The 19,476-nt window shown below is 36.9% G+C and overlaps 1 protein-coding gene across 5 annotated transcripts in view; it reads right to left on the reverse strand.

Annotated features, from left to right (window-relative positions):
* Positions 1-1,067: 1,067 nt before the first annotated feature.
* LOC127788519 (villin-2-like) overlaps positions 1,068-19,476 on the reverse strand; it is a 31,112-nt gene continuing 12,703 nt past the window's right edge. For all 5 annotated transcript variants that reach the window (XM_052316899.1, XM_052316895.1, XM_052316898.1 and 2 more), the window contains 16 exons: positions 15,624-15,783; positions 15,404-15,554; positions 15,218-15,318; positions 14,956-15,114; positions 13,622-13,690; positions 13,023-13,091; positions 12,777-12,914; positions 8,964-9,092; positions 8,720-8,870; positions 8,552-8,562; positions 8,314-8,454; positions 8,108-8,233; positions 6,617-6,679; positions 2,280-2,541; positions 1,713-1,951; positions 1,068-1,623 (listed from right to left, as the gene is read on the reverse strand). In XM_052316899.1, coding sequence (XP_052172859.1) covers positions 1,510-1,623; positions 1,713-1,951; positions 2,280-2,541; positions 6,617-6,679; positions 8,108-8,233; positions 8,314-8,454; positions 8,552-8,562; positions 8,720-8,870; positions 8,964-9,092; positions 12,777-12,914; positions 13,023-13,091; positions 13,622-13,690; positions 14,956-15,114; positions 15,218-15,318; positions 15,404-15,554; positions 15,624-15,783 — 2,083 coding nt within the window. In that variant the 3' untranslated portion in view covers positions 1,068-1,509. The remainder of the gene's footprint in view (positions 1,624-1,712; positions 1,952-2,279; positions 2,542-6,616; positions 6,680-8,107; positions 8,234-8,313; positions 8,455-8,551; positions 8,563-8,719; positions 8,871-8,963; positions 9,093-12,776; positions 12,915-13,022; positions 13,092-13,621; positions 13,691-14,955; positions 15,115-15,217; positions 15,319-15,403; positions 15,555-15,623; positions 15,784-19,476) is intronic.

Below are 19,476 nucleotides of genomic sequence, written 5' to 3' on the forward strand. Positions count from 1 at the left end.
AAAAAAAAGCCCCTAAATGTGCACAAAATACACAATGATTTGAGCCCAAGAAGAACTTTGAATACATGAATCTTTGGAGGCATCATAATATCATTAATGCCAAGTAACATGTAAAAAGAAAACTGTATTTCAAACCCAAAAGCAGCACAATGACTTGTAAAGATTAGTGATCAAATTGAAGTGAGGTGTCAAATTTTAATTGGTTAAATGTTAAAGCTAACTAATAAAATCGTAACACCTCACCTTAAGTCGAGTGTCAAAGAAAGTTCATGCAATTATTGAAACTTGAGTCATGCACTAATTAATAAATTACATAATTAGTCTCTAAATTTCACACTTCATAGTTCATATAATTAGAAATTTACCCTGCACTAAACAAAGCCAGCTCAAAGGGGGGTTTGGTTTTTTTTTTTTTTTTTTTTTTGGGGGGGGGGGGGGGGGGTTGGTATATCAGGCTACAGAAGACCATGAAATGTAACATAAAACAGCAAGATATGTTGCACAAACTGTTCTAGCCAAGGCATGTTTTCTGGGACGATTACTCAAACCATCAGCAAATTAAAGGCACATTCTAGTGCAAAGGTTTACCTTAAACAAGCACAGATGAGTTGAAGTTCTATATGAAAAAGTTGAAAACAGACACCCATACATATGTATAAAAGATGACGACTTGCTCAAACTCAAGACTTGAGATGTAACAAGGACAAACATTTTTGACAAGCAATACATATTGAGACATAAAATTTTGGGAGATAAGTAACATCTTTTTATCTGGCAATGTCAACAAAGCATCGACGAGCACTAAATATCGAAACAGATCTCATGTAAGGGTTCAACAATAACATACCAAGCCTTTACCCACTGTAGGGTTGGCTTCATTTGAGGGTTTGAAACAAACAAATAAATTTGTTTGTTGTTGGTGTGGTGAAGATAAAGATAAATGGGCTAAAGCTGATCCCCAGTACTATATGGAACTAAGAGGAAAAACTCAAATACAGGTATTGCTGCAAGGCGACAAGAACTGAACAAAAATTCATAAGCATTGTCCCAAACTCAGAAGGCTCATGTTTTGACAAGGGAAGTTTAAAAACATTCGATGGCAGCAAAACTGAGCATTCCTTAAATGGGAGTAGTACAAATACAAAATAAATATACACCCTTCCTTTGACAAACAAATGGCAAGCAAGAAAAAGGGACTCCAAAAGCCACAACCAGAGATACATACCATACCAACCTAATAAAAGAATTTCACCTGCCTGCTGTACTCCAACTACAATCTGGGATCATAACAAATGCAGCAGCAGTTAAAAGAGATGGGACAAAAAAACTCACTCTTCATGCAGGCATCACAAAATCAATACCATCACTGAGAACTAAGGTCATAGGCCAAGGGCAAGTTCCAAATTCAGACCACCTTGCCGAACAGAGAAGAGATTCCGACAAACGAGGGAGATTGCAAGTGAAGGTGCAAAAGAAAGATATATCACTTCACTTTGAAGAAATCCATTTCTAGAAGAGATCATGTTTCCTCTTCTGCATGTCTTGCTTCCATTTAGGTAATTTATAGAATGCTTCTTTTGTCATTCCGAGTACAGCCTGGAATTCTTCATCAGATAGATAAGCCTGGAAAAACAAACAGGGAAAAACAATTGAGAGAGAGCCAAAACATTGAGGGTTAAAAGGTAATAAAATAAAAAATGTATTCAACTAACCTCTCTTCGTTTAAAATCTATTCCAGTAACAGGGTTGCTGGAATGAGCCTTCAGCCGCTCATAACTAAATGTACTTTGGGTAGTTCCACTGCCATTCACATCCAGCTCAGCCTCTTGATTTGACGCTGAATTATCCCCATTGCTCTCCATTACAGGATCAGTTACCCCTGTCTCCTTATCTTCGGAAACTTCTTTAGAATCCTCACCTTCGTAAAGGGCATTTTGGCTTCTTGTTCCAGCTGCAAGCAATACTTCAAGTATGTCACAGTAATCCAGATGTTCCAAAATCATAGGAACGGATGTTAATGTCCAACAGAGCACAAGGATACATCATTCCAACATCCCATTAAAACACTAAAATATCACAACAGAATATTCATTCCCCACAATTAATCATATGGACCTGAAGTAGCATAAGCACACAATTTATCAAGGTGACTTGATTCTACTGAATACGGAAACAGCCACTCCCACAATTCTGATGTTACAAGAAGTTAACTAAATGGAGTTTATCTAGACAGAACCTGAGACATAAAGCATTAAGAAATGATTATTATGGTTCCATACCTGGAGGACTTGCTTCTGGTGGTGGACTTCTAGTGGGTTGAGCAGGAGAGTTATCAGGTGATCCCTTCTTTTCAGCAGTAAGAACTTGTGACAGAGCAGCTACTGCAGCTGCTCGTTGTGATCCTTGACCCCTGCCTGACAGCCTTGGAGATGCAGTGCTCTTTGTGCCAGAGGAAGGATTAAATGCAGAAGACAAGGCAGCTAAGGCTGAAGCTCTTTGAGTTGGTCCACCCTGATTTGACCCATTGGACTTATCCTGACTCTGGAGTAGCATTCAAGATCACAAAACAACCTTAGATGAGAGTAGATGGAAAAGGATAATAGAAATACACTAGGTGCAGTTAAAAACTGTAGGAGTCAGAGACAACAATTTTTCTGCCACATAATGACCCTTCTATCACTCATCAGGCATGGGAAGGGAGGAGAGCAACATGTTCTAGAGTTCTATCAGGTCAGGACAACACCAAACAGAATAAGACAAATACAAAATCAAGTAAAATGAATTACGAAAGATAGGAATCTCTAAGTAGAATTTTCACCAGTTTCATGATCATCAGTGAAATGTGAATCCATAAATATTTTTGTTCTCTAATACATGAATGCATCATGAGGTCCTGGTAGGTTACAGTAAATAGTCAGCATCACAACAACATGATTGTCTAATAATAGATAGAGTTCAATGTTCCCCCCTTATTTGTCAAGGTTTATTAGATAAAAAGCATTAAGGGCGAAATTCTGTCAGTATGCTACTACAAACAACATCAAATCCAAGCAAAAACGTCATATACATCCTCCCTCAACTGAAAAGCTATAAAATGCAGAAATTTGCTCAATGAAAGGATCTGCTGTCCCCAAACACCACGTACCACAACAATAATACCAAGCCTTAAAAGAGCCATAGTTGTCAAAGGCACTCCTAGGCTCAAGGCAGAGCTGAGGGCACCTTGCTCTATGAGGCACGTGCCTAGGTGCTAAGGTGCACCTCACCCTGAAGAGCAGGGCCCATGCCTTCTGCTCCTATGTAATTTTGCTTTTGTTTTTTGATGGAATTCTTGAAATCTAACCAGTAATAACCAGAAAAAAATAAAAGAAAATTGAAAAGACAATAAAACCCCGCATTATTTAGTTAAATAGGAGTTGATTATTTGTTATTTATGATTTTATAATTTTACATTACCTCTTATAGGTATATATTGAAAATAATGATGTATAAATATTTTTATATAGATTTTTTAAATGTGCACCTTGCATCCAAAAGGCTCGCGCCTAGGCTCCGAACACTCCTGCTCCTCAATGTGTTGAGCCTTTGACAACTATGGCCTTCATCCCACCAGGTCGGGGCTGCTACATGAATTCTAGCTTTCCAACCATCTTTACCTATGGTCATATTTGTTGTTAAGGGTTCCCCACCAAGTTCTTTTTTTTTTTTGGGGGGGGGGGGGGGCGTTGTAATCACATATTAACTTCTTTCAGTTTTGGTCATTTAATAGACACCCTTTGTTGTTTGAATTTGGCATTATAGGTTCCTACAGTTTGTTTTCTTTTAAATTGACACCTTTTGTTAAGTGTAAATTAACTCCGCTAGTGGATTTATTATTGTTGAAAGTAAAAATTGTAGTAAAAAGATAAAGTTTACCCGCTATCTAATAGATTAAGTTTTTAGATGAGATGATAGTTAATAATTCAACATGGTGTCAAAACAGGTAAAAGTCCTGAGTTCAAACCTTAAAACTAATCCAATATTAGTTTAAATAATCACACATGTTTGGAACTAAATTATACAGTAAAACTTGGCCACACATGAGGGGTGTATTGAGAGTAAAAGTAAGAATATAAAAGATAAAATTAACTCTCTATCTAACAATTTAAGCTTCTAGATGAGATGGTGGTTAACAATTAAAACTATAGAGGATGGTACATGGTTAACAATTCAACATTTGTAAATCATGTTATTTTGATAGTTAAACCCCCACACCCATACATTAAATAGATGCAACAAGATCTAGTTTGGAATAAGTCTAGTAACAATGTTAACTTACAACTTAATAGAGGATGGTAATTAAAAGAAAAAAAAAAACATAGGGACCTGTAACTCCAAATTAAAACTAGAAAGGTATCCTTGATGTTAGAATTATTAGTATAATTGTTATTTATAATAGGTATAACGGGCCTTAAACACCTATGAGCTTATCCTAATTACAAAATAAAACACAAACATATAATAATTACAATTATACTAATAATTCTAATACTTGACAATAACCCAAACTACAAGTGATCCATGTGAAATCTACTCTTCTTTTAGCCTTCCTCAACTTTTTTTGTTCCTGCTACACTTCCATTCTATCAACTCACTTTAGAAATACATCTATGGGTCTTTCTTCTCACATCCAGAACATCTTAATTATCTTTCATTAAGCACCACTCCAACCTTGTTATGTATAATTTTATTTCTAATTCTCTCTTTTATTGAACAGTCACATCTACCTTACCATATTCATCTCAGCTACTCGTATTTTACACATCTTGATACTTAATTAGTCAATAAGCCATATAACAAAGATGCCCTTATAGCCATCCGATAAAATTTCCCTTTTTAACTTTAAAGGAATTTTACGGCTGGATAAAAAACCAGATGCATTTCTTCACTTTAACCACCTTGCCTTGAATCTATGAATAGCATCCTCAATAATCTCCCTTCCTTATGAACAATTCATCCAAAATATCTAAATTGGTCATTTTAGAAATAATTTGCACTTTTAAGTCTCATCATGGCATCATCCACACTTCTATTTTTATAGAACTTACAAGTTTCATATCTTTGGTTTTCAACCCGCTCAACTTGAGAACTTCAGTTTTAAGGCGTTCCTCCTCCATTCATGCCTTCTTTTTGTCTCATTCACCAAGAAAATATCAACTATAACTAACATGCTCAATCACCCGTTTGCAAAGAAACACTTCCTTTTCAACTTGCAGAATTTATCCAGCTGAGAAATGAGTTCATTTCCCTCAGAGAGTACCTTAGGCAAATAGTGACATTAATATCTGTCTGACAGACAGATTCCAGTCACACGAATTCCTCACTTGTCCTGGAGAAAAAAAGAAACAATAACCACCAGCATGATCTTCTTACATGCCTCCTGTTCAAAATTTAACTTTGTGCCCAGTTGAAGCCCCAATTATAGTAAATTCCACTTAATTGAAGAAGCAATATGCTGTAATGCATCAGCGATTAGAAACAAACTCAGCAATAACTCAAATCCCTCAAAAGAAATAGGGAACTTTATTTTCACTGTAATTGAATGTTGTTTTCCTCCATGGTAAATAAGTAGCCTAAATGTGCAAATTGCATTTTTATGACATTTTCAGTACTGGTGAATAGACTTCATAAAGTTGTCGATATGCAAGAGACCAAACTGTGTGAGATATGCAGCCTCCACACTCACCCAGGTGGGAGCCCCCTCTGTGCATCCGTGCATGTGTATTTTGGCTTTCATGTCTTCTATTACTGTCACTGCAGAATGCAGATAATTTAGATTTCTATGACAAATAAAAATTTCTTTATTTTATTTCTTTATCTAGGTTTCAATCTATTTTAAGATCGCCATGCTCTGTTTACCACCTTCTTCCTTACTCTTTTTATTTTTCACTATAACAGACTACAATGCTGCAAAACTTTTCTACTCTACCCACCCCTTTAATGTATTCAGAAATTTTTACTGTCGAGCCTTCTAGAATAAATTATTTATGCTTGCATTGTAATTTATGAATTATACCTTGCACCATTTTCACTTTTTGTGTATTTTAGGCTCATCTTTATCTAATTTTATGAAATACTTATAAACATCCACTTTTTTTTTTTCTTTTCCCGATAGGATATTATGCCCAAGGATGGAGTGTAGACCCCCTCAACCAATTCAGAAAAGGAAGCCAAACAATGGAGATAAAAGGAGAGAGTTAACAGGAGGGACAAGCTCGGGTTAAGAATCACTATGCAATATGGGAGTGTGTCACAGCAAGTGTGAGAGGTGAAGCACTAGAGTGAAGATTTGCTTAGTTGGGCAAAAGGGGTTCATTGGGCTAGGGGATAAAAAATCTGACTCTAAGGGAAGTCAATAGCTCAAGGATAATGCACGAGGTGCATTATTCTGCCAGCAATGCTTGACTTGGTGAGGAGCATCTACAGATTATGATTGTTCCATGGCAGAAGGCCGACAAGAGGACACTACAATGCGGAGAAAATGATGCAATAGCATTCCAAATTCAGCATTCAGACGATAACAAAAATTTGCTAAGCTTTAATTTAAACAATTTCATATAATAAACTAAGAATTTACCTCCACAACATGACCTGCGCCAAAAAGCAGCATAACCTTCTTCTGAAATGAGTTCCCGTTAGCCTATATCACACAGAATACGTGCTAAAATAAGGATATTTTTTATAAAAAGCAATATATGCAACTAACGTGAGAGATTGAGAAGCAATGACCTTAAGGAGAAAATAAACCCGGTTAATTGTCAAAGTGCTGTAAAGAATAACCTTAATAAATCTCTCTCTCTCTCTCTCTCGTCTTCTTCTTCTTGAAATATGTAGTGATGATTGGAGATCTTGTCACGACCCAATCCCACATTGGTAGTCTACTATAGAGGTCTTGGGTATATTACTTGGTCAATCCCATAAGCCCATAAGTCACCTTCAACTAGCACTTATGGGTGAGAATCTGTAGTGTTATAAGTGGTATCAAAGTTAATCTAAGACCATTACTACATGGGTGAGGGCTAGGAAAGTGTTCTTTTTCTATATTTAGATTTCGCTAGACTAAATCTGGGTTCTGGACAATGGGTCTAGGTTTGGAGGACAAAAAAATCAGAAACAAAAGAATGAGAAGAAATTTTGGCCAAACAGATCTGAGTTTCAGCCAATAAGCTTGCTGGTTTAATGCCAAAGAAAAAGAAAACAGAAGAAGAGGAAGAAGAAAAAGTTTTAGCTACATATGGGTTCTGACAATCAGATGTGGGATCCCACATCTGATTTTGACAAGAAACCACTGGGTTTGCCAGGTGGATGGTGGAAAGAATGAAAAGGAGTCAAGGGTATTTTTGTTTTTAAATTCCCACCATAAAACCACTTGGTTTGCCAAGTAGATCTATGGTTTCCTTTTCTTTTTTTCCTAAGGCTATGGTTACTTTTCATTGAAGAAAACAAAAAAAGCAGCTTGATGTTGAACAGGAAAGAAATACTTCACCATCATTAACTGCACCTTATCCTAACCAAGTTAGGGTTGGTGGCATAGCATTCTTAATGTCAATTGATTTTCAAAAGTCACATTGACAATACAAATCCATGCAAAAGAACAATGTGACAAAATTTTACACTAGATGCCCTTCCAAATGCAACACTCTAGCTAGGGAATGATGAAATAAAGTTCCAACACCATCTTCATATAGATAAGTTTTATAAGATGGTGGTGAATGAAGATAATTGATATGGTCGTGTTTCATCACATAGTTGATATTGTAAAGCCAACTTGTGCAACATGGAAACTCGAAAAAATAGTAAGCAAATACTTATCAGGGAAAAAAAAAAAAAAAGGTAACGAAATCCTAATTAAGGTTCTTTATTAAGGCTTATATTTGACAAATGTTTCTTTGAAACATAAAAAATTCATGGATTTCCTGGTAGATAATTTATTTTCCTCAATTTCCAGCATTTGATGTCCATCATAAACAATGAAATTTCAAAGTTATCTGCGTCAAAAGTTAAAGTAATCTTCTAAAAAGATCAAAAAAGTAAAGAAAAAGGAAAAGAGCTCAGTTACTGCACATACAGTAGCTTTCACAGGATCCCAGGAAAAATATGTAGTGAAGAAGCATGGTTCATTGCCTTCTGTGAGTCTGTAAAGTGGCACATATGGAGACAACCCCTCCAAAGATGCAGCAAGATCTATGTATTTCTGTGATGAATTTCAACAGTCAAGAACAAAGTACACAACAGAATGAACACTTCTCAGAGAAAAAATTACTTGAGTAGCACCTGTCCAACTTCAAAAGCATTTTGCTTCTCTCTGGAGTCCACAGACTGACCAACCCAAACAAATACTTCTGCATGTGTGTCAAGTATCAAAATATCTTCAGTCAACAGGTCATCTTGAGAGAAATTATAAACCTCTTCAACCTGCAAAATGAAAAACATCAATCAAATATAGAAATTGCCGAACACCGAAATTGATATTAATAGGTAGTCAAATCTAATTCAAATTTCTAGAACGCACCTCAAACTTTCCTGGGGATCCACATGGCAGCAGGAATAATCATATAAATGTAGTTAGAAATTTATCTCTCAACAATGTAATGCTTCTAAGAACATGTGGCAAGATATTAAATCAGAAGAACAATAAAGACTACGCAGCACTAATGGACTTGTAGTTGTAAACGTTTACCTTCTTTACTGAATGAGAATGTGAACAAGCGGGGATCTCTGACAATCTCCTGCGCTACTCTTTTGCTGGTGTAATTTTGTTTTCCTCCAAGAGGGAACCAGAAGGATGAGTTCTCAGTTCCTTCTTTAGCATACTTAACAGCTACACCTGGCTGAATTATAATACAAAATGGAGCTTGTTGATCAAAAATCAAGAAGTAATCAAAGTGAAAGAGCACTTAACATGATTTGGGCAAAGGGCATGCCTTTAGAAAATCTGCAACTTTTGCAGCTAACTGCTGCTGTTCAAAAGTGCTCTGATTTCCATGCCAAATGAATATTGAAGAGCCAGATTGCAGAAGGAAACACTCATTGGAGTTCAATGATGTTGCAGCCTGGCATAAAATAATTATTGTTTTATATGTTCACAAGATAAGTACATCAATTCATCCAACTACACATGAGAAATCATTTAACAAAACAAAATTAGAAGAATAAAATACTGCAAAAAAGCTGAGGACATCTGCACCTAATGAAAAGGGAAAATGAAAATTAGTATTCACCTGTGTGATAGAGCATATGTTTTTACCGAGAAAAAAATATATTTAAAAGGCATCAAGAGTGTACCATTCATGTACATCAAAAAGGAACTAAACCAAACACCTGTATCCCACACACATCCACAAGTATGTGAAAAAGAAAAAAACCAACGGTGGTTCCAAGTCACTTGGATTTGGATGTGAACTATACAGAAGAATAAATTTTAGTTTTGTATAACAATGGAATCCTCAAAACCTTCACAAATCGTCTTTATACACTGCCCTAGATAGTCCAAGTCACCAAATGAAGTTCCAAGATCCATGCTTTCCTCTTCCTCTTCCTCTTCCTCTTACCCATAGGCAAACCCAATCAAATTGAAACAAGATTCAAATTATGAGGGAGCACCCAACACACCAAATCTCTCAAGAACCAATGAACTATAGCTCCTGAGTTCTTGGGCATTGAATGAGAACATGACTAACAAACTCTCATGTGCCTTACCATCAAAGGACCAATTTACATGAATATGTCTTCTTCTAATCAGATTGCAAATGATAAGCACTTTGTCCTTTGCCTCCACACATACAAATGCAGCACCTTAGAAGACATATGAAACTGAAAAAACTTCCATGGGAATGTAGTTACAACCCCAGGGGTAGATTAGGTTTTTTGGAGAATAAAGCATAAGCCACTTGTACTAATTAGGCTGCTATGCAAGTTCTACTCTTTCAGTTTTCCTTTCAACTGAAAGGAGTAGTCTATAAAAGGAGCCGATTGTAAGAAGTTGGATATGAGTGAAGTAATAACAGAAACTATTCTCTCTCTCAAAGCTCTCTCTCTTCCCTCCCGAATTCTCCAAGCCTCATCTCGAGGCTTGACATGTAGACCAAATCTGAACTCTGAATCTGAAAGCCACATAAAAGGAAATCAGCAAAAACAACCAGATTTGGAAGCAGTCCATGACAAAGGATCCTCACTTAGACCAATGATAAGGGGCCGAATACAACAGCCGTAAAAAGATTAATCAACTCCTCCATCATTCAATCACTCAGATCCCCTCTTAACAACAAAGTTCAGCTGGCTGTTATTCCTTCAAATTCAGGACTAGCTGCAACTGAAGCCAAAGATAAAGCTGAGAAACCCCTCTTCACATTCACACCAGAGAGAAGTCCAAATAACAAAGCTTCCAGCTTTTCTTCTCTCACAATGCAAAATAGCTCCTAAAATCCTCCTTTTAACAAGGACGCTTCTCACAAACCAGAACCATTAGGAATCCACACCTCCAAGGATAACCAGCTGCTCCACTCCCCCATCTCTCACTTATTCAGATCCCCTCTAACAACAATGTTCAGCTGGATATTATTATTTCAAATTTAAGATTAGTTGCAACTGAAGCCGAAGATAAAGATGAGAAACTCCCCTTCAAAATCACATCGCACAAAAGTCCAAATAACAAGGCTTCAGGCTTTTCCTATCTCAGAATGTAAAATAGCTCCTAAGATCCTCCTATCTAACCAGGATGCCTTTTCACAAACCAGAACCATAAGGAATCCATACCTCCAAGGATCACCAACTGCTCCACAAGCTACAACGTCAACTAACATAAATTTAGATCTCCAATCATCTACATCCATGGTCATATCTTGTGTAAGACCATAATACCCCAGTCATATCTAAAAGTTTCCAACTAAGTTTTTTTAGGTCTTACTCTCTCTTTTGTTACAAACTTTTTCCATTCCATCCATCCACCCCGCAGGTTTGTCTATAGGTCTTTTACCCCATATCAAAATAACCACTTCAGCCTATAGGACTGGCAACTGAAATCGAGCATCCTCAAAAATGTGTACCACTCACAAGCAAACCTCCGCATGCATTTCTCCCATGAAGCTAGATTCCGAATCCCATAAACCACAAACCTGCATTCACGGGGAATTCTAGTCATAGTACCCTGGTTCACCAATATGTGCCAGTCCTATTTAGAATGGTGAAACAAAGAACTGGACAAGTCATTTGGTTCCTTCTTTCAGATAAGAAATTTAGAAATGCCTTGGCAGCTCTCAACCTCTTAGCTACATATGTTGGGAAAATCAACAAGGTCATAAAAGTAGTGACCAGAATTAAATAAAGCGAACCTGGTAAGGGAGGTTTACCTCCCATAGAGAAATGCTGCCTGTTCCAACTCACCAATTGCTTTTGGAATATCTCAATATCCATGTTCTGCAAGTTTACCCTTATGAGAATATCTGTGGTCAATTGAAATTACAACACTCCCCAAGTTCACCTTCAAACCAGAGCCTAGCTCTAAACATAAGTGCATACATTGCAAATAGCCCAACTGCTTCACAGAAACCCCAAGTAACCTGATGTTATCTTGCTACTTCAAAATGATCTAAAAGACTCCCCAGCTCTCTCCCATCCATCCGCCAAGATCTCCACCAAAACATGTAGTACAGGAGACAACAGATTCTCTAACACAGATTACTTGAAGACATAAAGAAACGTGACGATGGACAATTAACTAGAACAGAAAATTGAACAGTTGATGTGACAAAACTTGAACCATCGCTACCATTTTTTATTGAATCCATCCTTTCCAACAAATATAAAAGAAACTGAAAAACACCATGGCCTTAAGCATTCTCCATATCCAGTATCAAATTAAATTGGCCTAGCCACAGATATAATGGGATTCTAAGAATATGAACAACCTTAGGCAAGATTCCTTTAACTGAGGATCTAACAACTTTGCCAACAATGTGTATGCTATGAAACAAACTAAAAGGGCTGAAATCTTTGACACCCCTTGCCTCATGCTTCATTGATGTAAGAATCACAGATGAAGCATTAAGCTTATTCAATTCACCCACCTGGAAGATGGAGCCAAATATTACATGGTACCTCCCTTAATCTCCTGGCTTTTTGACTTTAAAAAATGAAAGAAACAAACATAGCAAGACTGGAGCCATCTAGACAAGGAAACTTGAGAATCAAGAAATTCCCTCCGATTCAACTTTAGGCAATTGTCTTAAATATGGGTCACCATCTGTCAACCTGAACAGTTTAAGTTACAATCAATTCCATAAGGATCTATCTGTACTTCAATAAGTAGACAAATTGACAAGCACTATAAGGGCATCACGTGAACAGATAGTCCCTGTCACATCTTGCCCACTTCAGGTCTATTCTCTCTCCTGGTCATTTTATATAGCAAACACCACACAGATCACAGTGCACCAAGGATTCTGTGTTTGCATCAGGCATATGTGTGCTAACTCATAGGACTACAGCTCAAAGTCAGGCTGGCCTGGGCTCCTCCTCCAAAACAATTTATTTGCATGATGAGTGATACAAGAATATATAACTCTTAGTTGGTGGATTCATACAAAAACATGGTTGGAAGGGAAAAGATATCTAAAACAATCATGAAAAATCTAAGCAATAGAAATGATATAAAGAACCCATTAAATCAACAAAGAGAATCCAAAATACAATACATATAAAAGTTTAAGAAAAAGTGAACTCAAGGACTAGGCACATACAGCATCAACTTGCACAGCTTTATTGTTATGCACAGAGGTTCTAGAAATGCGGATGAGCGCAATGCAGTCACTGGTGTAAGTTTCATCATTTAAACCTTTGTCTGCAATGTAGTTTTTGTAACCAGAGCTCATTCCACCCTAATAAAAGAAGATTAGTTAATGAAAACAATAGATATTTCAAAAACTTTAGTACCAAGCATTCTTGATTGATATTAATCTAAGCAATTATATGTGCCACAATAATACCTTAAGAATCACCATTGGCTGAAAGATGGCAATAAATTGTGGTGGCTCTTTCCCTTGAAATATGCGACCCTACACAATGCATATGTTATATTTCAATCTTAAGGTTGCATCCCATATGGTAACAAGGGATTGCATAGTTGTGGAAAATGTTTTCAAGTTTTCAAACTCCAATTTTCTATGAAATCTCTAGTTTTTATTTTCCATGGAAAAATTGAAAAACATGTTCAAAAGTAAGAAGTATAGAAAACTAGTTTCCAATCTAAAAATTGGAAATTATGTTCAAAAGAAAGAGAGAAAGGTTTTTCTTTTGTGTTACTTGTGTTAGAGAAGAAGATAAAGATGATTTGGACAAAATCTTGTGGAGAGACACGTTTTTCAAATCTCCATATTAGCAAGGAAAACTTGGAAAACTCATTTTAAAAGTTTCCCAAGTTCAGCTTAGTTTTGGACAACCGCGTTTCAAAATCTTGATTTTCTATTCAGAAAACTTTTGTATTTGAACAATTTTTCTGATTTGCCATTTTCTATGGAGTAATTCTCAGAAAACTGGGGCAGTTTTCCACAATTAAACAGCCCCCAAGTAAAAAATATTGTGATACCTGCACAGGTCTCCCTTTTAGTGAGTTGAACATGGTAGTTGCTAAACGATCAGCCATCTTTTGATCATCCTGAAGTTGGAAATGTAACCAGGGTATCCAATTAATAGAAACAATCAAATCCCAACCCATGATTACCAATGACAGAACAAAGCAAAATATTTAACATTCGTCTTCATGCTTATAACAGCTTGCAAACCCAATTACAAATTGAACTAATTATACATCTAAAAGTGGGTAGCAATTGAAAAACAATGCAGGTGTTATTCCAACCCAGGACTTAATTGCCAGTAGAAAGCAATCTAACTGGAGGTTGGAACTTGAAAAAAGTTCCGAATAATTGTAGTATAAATAACAATATTCTGTTTGTCCACCAATCATGAAAAGTAATTAACATTGAAAGGATAAGCATAACGTAATAGAATAATAGATGTCAAAGAAACAGGTAGCAGTACAAGATCTCAGATCTCAGTCTTTAAGTCATGCTCCATATTCCATGCCAAAAGAGCTAGAAAGGTGAACTAATCTGTTGGCAAACAAGGATGTAAACCCCTGAGAAATAAAATAAAATAGAAACCAAAACATAGTTCCAACAGTTGGAAATGCACAAAATGAAGCTAAAAGAATGTGTCATCCATTAGACTGTCTGAAAAAATGTAACATGTGCTAGGAAACTGAAAACAATTAAATGGTGGTTCTACAGTCAGGTGCTTCATGGATTGTGTGAGGTCCAAAATCGTCATATATTGTAATGATGGAGAAAACTGGCTCAAGATTTCACAGGCCATGTAGCCATATCTGAAATCGAATATCTCAGAATTAACATTGTTGACTCCAAAAGAAGCAAAGAAATAAGGGGTCAAGGACTAATGTGAAAGACTGGGTTCAAATCAGACAGGAAGCGGCATCTGCATTTGCAATCTGACTACCATCTAAAAGAAATCAACCAACTAATTCAGAAAGCAAAGGGATCACAGTGCTTCTCTCTTGGTGGGTAAAATGGACAGACAGAGTCATGCAAACATAAATGAGAAAGCTAAGCATGTAATAAGATAGAAGCAGAAGAGATAATAAAAACAATAACTCTAAGCCTAGCTTCAGAACACCGCTAAGAAAGAAGATGATGCTATTAACTACTTATGAAATCATGCTGAGTTGTTTTGATTATTTTATGTCCCTAATTGAGCAGCTGAAAAAATAAGTTACAAACTAACATGAGTGATCATTGAAGAGAAACCAACATGGCAATAAAAGATGTACGTGTTTCATTCTACATTATGCAATATGAGTATTTTCTTCTCACTACTTCAAGCTCAACAGCAGAAAGGGAAAATTACCTCAATGCTATCCTTCCCTATCCAACAGCACAAGTAGTAATCTTCTTTCTTATCACCAGAATGGTAGGTGTAGAGAACAATGTAGCAATCTCCACTGTAAAATTTACCTATGTCCTCCTTGGGCACTGGAGTCTTGGCACTGCCATTAATGCGCCATACCTGGAAAACCAACAATATTTGATATCCTTACCAGATTAATATAGTAGCCAACATAAGTTTAATAATCCTGTATACCACCATGAAAACAAGTTATTTACCAGACCTCAATTTTTCCACCACCTTCAAGCAAAGGTGGGACTTCCTCATTTACAGGTGCAGCTTTAGTCATTCCTTTTATGCCAACACCTTGTTGCTTCAGCAAAGCTACAGGTATAGAGAACAGTTCCACAATCAATAATAACAACCAGCAAATCTTTCAACACCAAAAAAAACAAAGACAAGAATCTACCTGCTACTTTTCCTCTTCCCTCCTCACCAGTTGAAGGTGCTGATCCTGATGGCCACATATCAAAGTTGGATTTGAATGAATATGTCTCATAACCTTGAATAATCCGAGTAATATGTGTTGACTTTGGCCTATTTTGGCCACTGACAAATTCCTGCAATTTATACCAATTGAGAATCAGGCTGTTACAAGAAAGAATCAAACATAAATGCTAGGTTTCCACCTCAGCAGCTTGGCTGGCAGATTTCCTGTCCTCCACTTGTGTTACCCGACCAATCCAAATGAATACCTCTGCCCCACAGTCTAATAAATAGCATTTATTATTTTCCATGATAGATTTGGAAAGTTCACCATCTACAGGCTTAACCTGGCCATCAATGATGCTGCAGAAAATGGCAATCATAACTTAGACTTAATGTTGATGAATGCATATTGCAACAACCATAAATGTCTTCCTAAGAAAGCATCAACAATTATAAGAGAATATTATCCAAGTGAATCAGCCAGCCAAAAGTATTTATCATTTGTAAAATGTCAATAGTAGATGAAGAAAACTTCCATAGACCAGGACGAGTAATAGGTTACCTAGTCTGCTTCAGACTTTCCTATAAGTCCACTATTAAATTCCATGACAACCATGCATCCTCTTTTATGTTTGACACAAAAATAAAAATTATAAACAAAACGATCACTCTTCTTAATCTTACCAGTACAGAATCAGTTTTTCTTATACAGTACTTTCCTTGAAGTCAATATTACAATCACAGCAAGGCTAAAAGCTGCCTGCAACTGGTTTAACAAGCAATACTCCAAGTGATCATTAGCTACTTGATTCATAATCCATGGGTGTCCTCACCATGACCAAGCACCAACTGAAAGAAAATGAAATAACTAATGAAGAACTGGGTTTAATCCATTGGATTTATCTGTTCTTTAGAAGAGGTGAATTGGAACAGGCACCCCTAAGGTTTGCCCTTTGTGCAGCCAGACGCACTACACTTGAGAAGCCTGTAAAAAGCCCCTGCCATCAATTGACAGTTAATTCCATCATATGTTAAGGAAAATTTTACATTTGTTATAATTCTTAGAAAACCCTAGCCTAGATAGCCCTTTTTAATTTAAAATCCTATAGATATTAACTGGATCCTGAAACCCTACTTACTGTTTCCCAAAGACCTTTATTTTGTTTTCCAATGTGAACTCTATATACTCTACCTATTAGAGGAATCCTTGCTTAGTTTTTTGAAGTTGCTAAAATCTAGTAATCTACACATTTCTAGTTGATTTTAAAAATCCTAAATCTAGTATTTCCAAACTCTTAATTTCTAGAAACCCCTAGCCGAATTACTTTCCAAACCCCTTCAAGATCCTACAATCCCTAACTGAATATTGGAAGCCTATCACAAATCTGCAAGATTTTTCTTTTTTATATGTGAAACTTAGGTACCCTATATGTTTGTTTCAAAAACCTAGCTTAGTTTCCCTTGATATCCTATTTTTTTAATATTTGCATATGGTAAGGACTTTTTTTTTTTTTTTTTGGCTAGGAAAAATTTATCAAAATCTTAATTTTTTTGTGTTTATCTACATGTGTTATTCCATTTTCATTCAATTACAATCTTGCCATTTTATAGACAAAAGATTGATAGGCGAAGCTAGTGATATAAAGGAATCAGCTTCAATGGTTACTTGTCCCGTTTGTCATATATTCTTCTTAATTCTATGAGGGTATTATTGTCTTTTGAATGGCCCATTAAGCAAACAGTAATAGCATGGGGTGTATCTACACTATTAGATACTGACAAGACAACAACTAAACCTGAGGTGGTCAAAAACTAAAGAAAGAAAGAAAGAAAAGAAAAGAAAAAAAATGGGTTCTTTAAACCTTTAGTAAACAATTCAAAAGTAAATTCAACTGCATTATTAAATTAAATGGTAAATTGCATTCAGACCCCCTGTGATGTAGGTCATTTGTAGTGAAACCCCCTGTAGTTCAAAAATGTCTCTGGAGGTATTCATGGCTTACTGTTTTTGTTTAAACACCTTAGCCAGAGACATTTATAAATTTTAAAAATGTCTCTGAAGGTCCTTGGAACTTTATTTTTTTTCTCAAAACAACTCATCCAGAGACTTTTTTAGACTGATGAAAGGGGTGTGTGAGTAAAAACAGGTAAACTACAAGGACCTCTAGAGACATTTTTAAACCATAATGGGTCTTGTGCAAATGGCCCAAACCACTGGGGGTCTAAATGCAACTTACCTGTCAGATCCCTTAGGATCTGACAATGATCAATTTGGATCTCCTCCGAATTGATAGAGATCACAGGGGAATTGAGAGAATTCCCAAAGGAAAATGAGAGAGAAAGAGAAGGTAGAATCGCAGAAAAAGAGAGAGAGAGAAAGAGAGAATTGGAGAGGAAATTCAAGAATATTTCTTGTGCAAATGGCCCAAACCACTGGGGGTCTAAATGTAACTTTACCTGTCAGATCCTAAGGGATCCGGCAATGATCAATCTGGATCTCCTCTGAATTGATAGAGATCACAGGGGAATTGAGAGAATTCCCAAAGAAAAATGAGAGAGAAAGAGAAGGTAGAATCACAGAAAGAGAGAGAGAACGAAAAAGAGAGAGAGAGAGAATTGGAGAGGAAATTCAAGAATATTTCATTAACAATCCAGATGCTTCCCAAAAGTGGGGTAGGCTACAATTTATAACCCTCCCCGTGTACACGAGTTCCCGCCCAAATATTGATAACCACTTATGTATTATCTTCTAATGCTTTATCCAAGTATAATCCGCTAGAGCACTAACCAATTTCTGTTTAATTTACTATTGCCACTGCTACTACTGCCACTTACCGTTACAATTATGCAAGTACCCCTTAATACCGTAGGTACATAACAAATACCCTCCCCTTGAGACATTTCTTGTCCTTGAGAAATGGTTAGTAGGCTGACTGCTCTAGGGAACTGATTGAGCAAGTCTGGGAGGTACTCCCAGCTATTGTTGTCCTCATGTCAGTTGAACCACTTCACTAGTACATGATTGGTATGCTTTGTCGATAGATCACCTGCCTATCCACAATAACAGCTAGTTAAGGGGAATCACTGGTCTCCAGGACTCCCAGAGGTAAGTGGGGACTCATCTGTTCTTCCCCTACTACCTTCTTCAGAAAAGATACATGAAAGACCAGGTGTATCTGGGTACCCTCCGGTAATCGAAGCCTATAGGCTACACTTCCAACCTTGGCTACAATAGGAAAGGGACCAAAATACCTAGGGTTGAGTTTGGAGATGGAGCCTGTAGTCAATGACTTAAGCTGGGTCCTTTCAGCTTTAAATACACTTCCTCTCCTACACCAAATTCACTTTCACTTCTCTGTTTGTCAGCGAATTGCTTCATACGATTCTGAACCATGGCCAAGTCCTTTTTAAGCTGCTATACGACTTGCTACCTTTGTTGCAAGTGTTCATCCACAGCTACCACACTTATAGGTCCCTGAAGGGCTGGCAGTAGGGGTGGCTTGTAACCAAAGAGTGCTTCGAAAGGGACATTCTGATGGCATTGCAGTGGCTAGAATTATACCACCATTGTGCCATAGAAAGCCATTTGTGACAACTTTTAGGGTTCACAAAACACAAGCACTGCAAATAAGTCTCCAAGTATTGATTGACCCTTTCCGTTTGCCCATATATCTGGGGGTGATAGGCAGTGGATAGGTTCAATCTAGCCCCTAAGGATTTCCACAAAGTCTTCCATAGAAGACTGGTAAAATACCTTATCCCTATCAGATATTAGAGTCTTGGGAACACCATGCACCTTCACCACTTGATCTAGAAAGACCCGAGCTGCTTCTTGTGCAGTGTAGGGGTGGGTTCAACTTAGGAAGTGGGCAAATTTTGTAAACCAATCTACCACAACAAATATGCAATCCCTCCCTTCAGATTTTGGTAACCCTTCTATAAAGTCCATTGACACACTCTTCCATGCCTGACTTGGGATACCAAGTGGTTGTAGTAACCCCAGATAGGCTACAGTCTCATGTTTGCACCTCTTACATACATCACATGTTGAAA

This window comes from Diospyros lotus, chromosome 13 (genome assembly GCF_014633365.1).
Source record: "Diospyros lotus cultivar Yz01 chromosome 13, ASM1463336v1, whole genome shotgun sequence".
In the NCBI taxonomy this organism is placed as follows: domain Eukaryota; kingdom Viridiplantae; phylum Streptophyta; class Magnoliopsida; order Ericales; family Ebenaceae; genus Diospyros; species Diospyros lotus.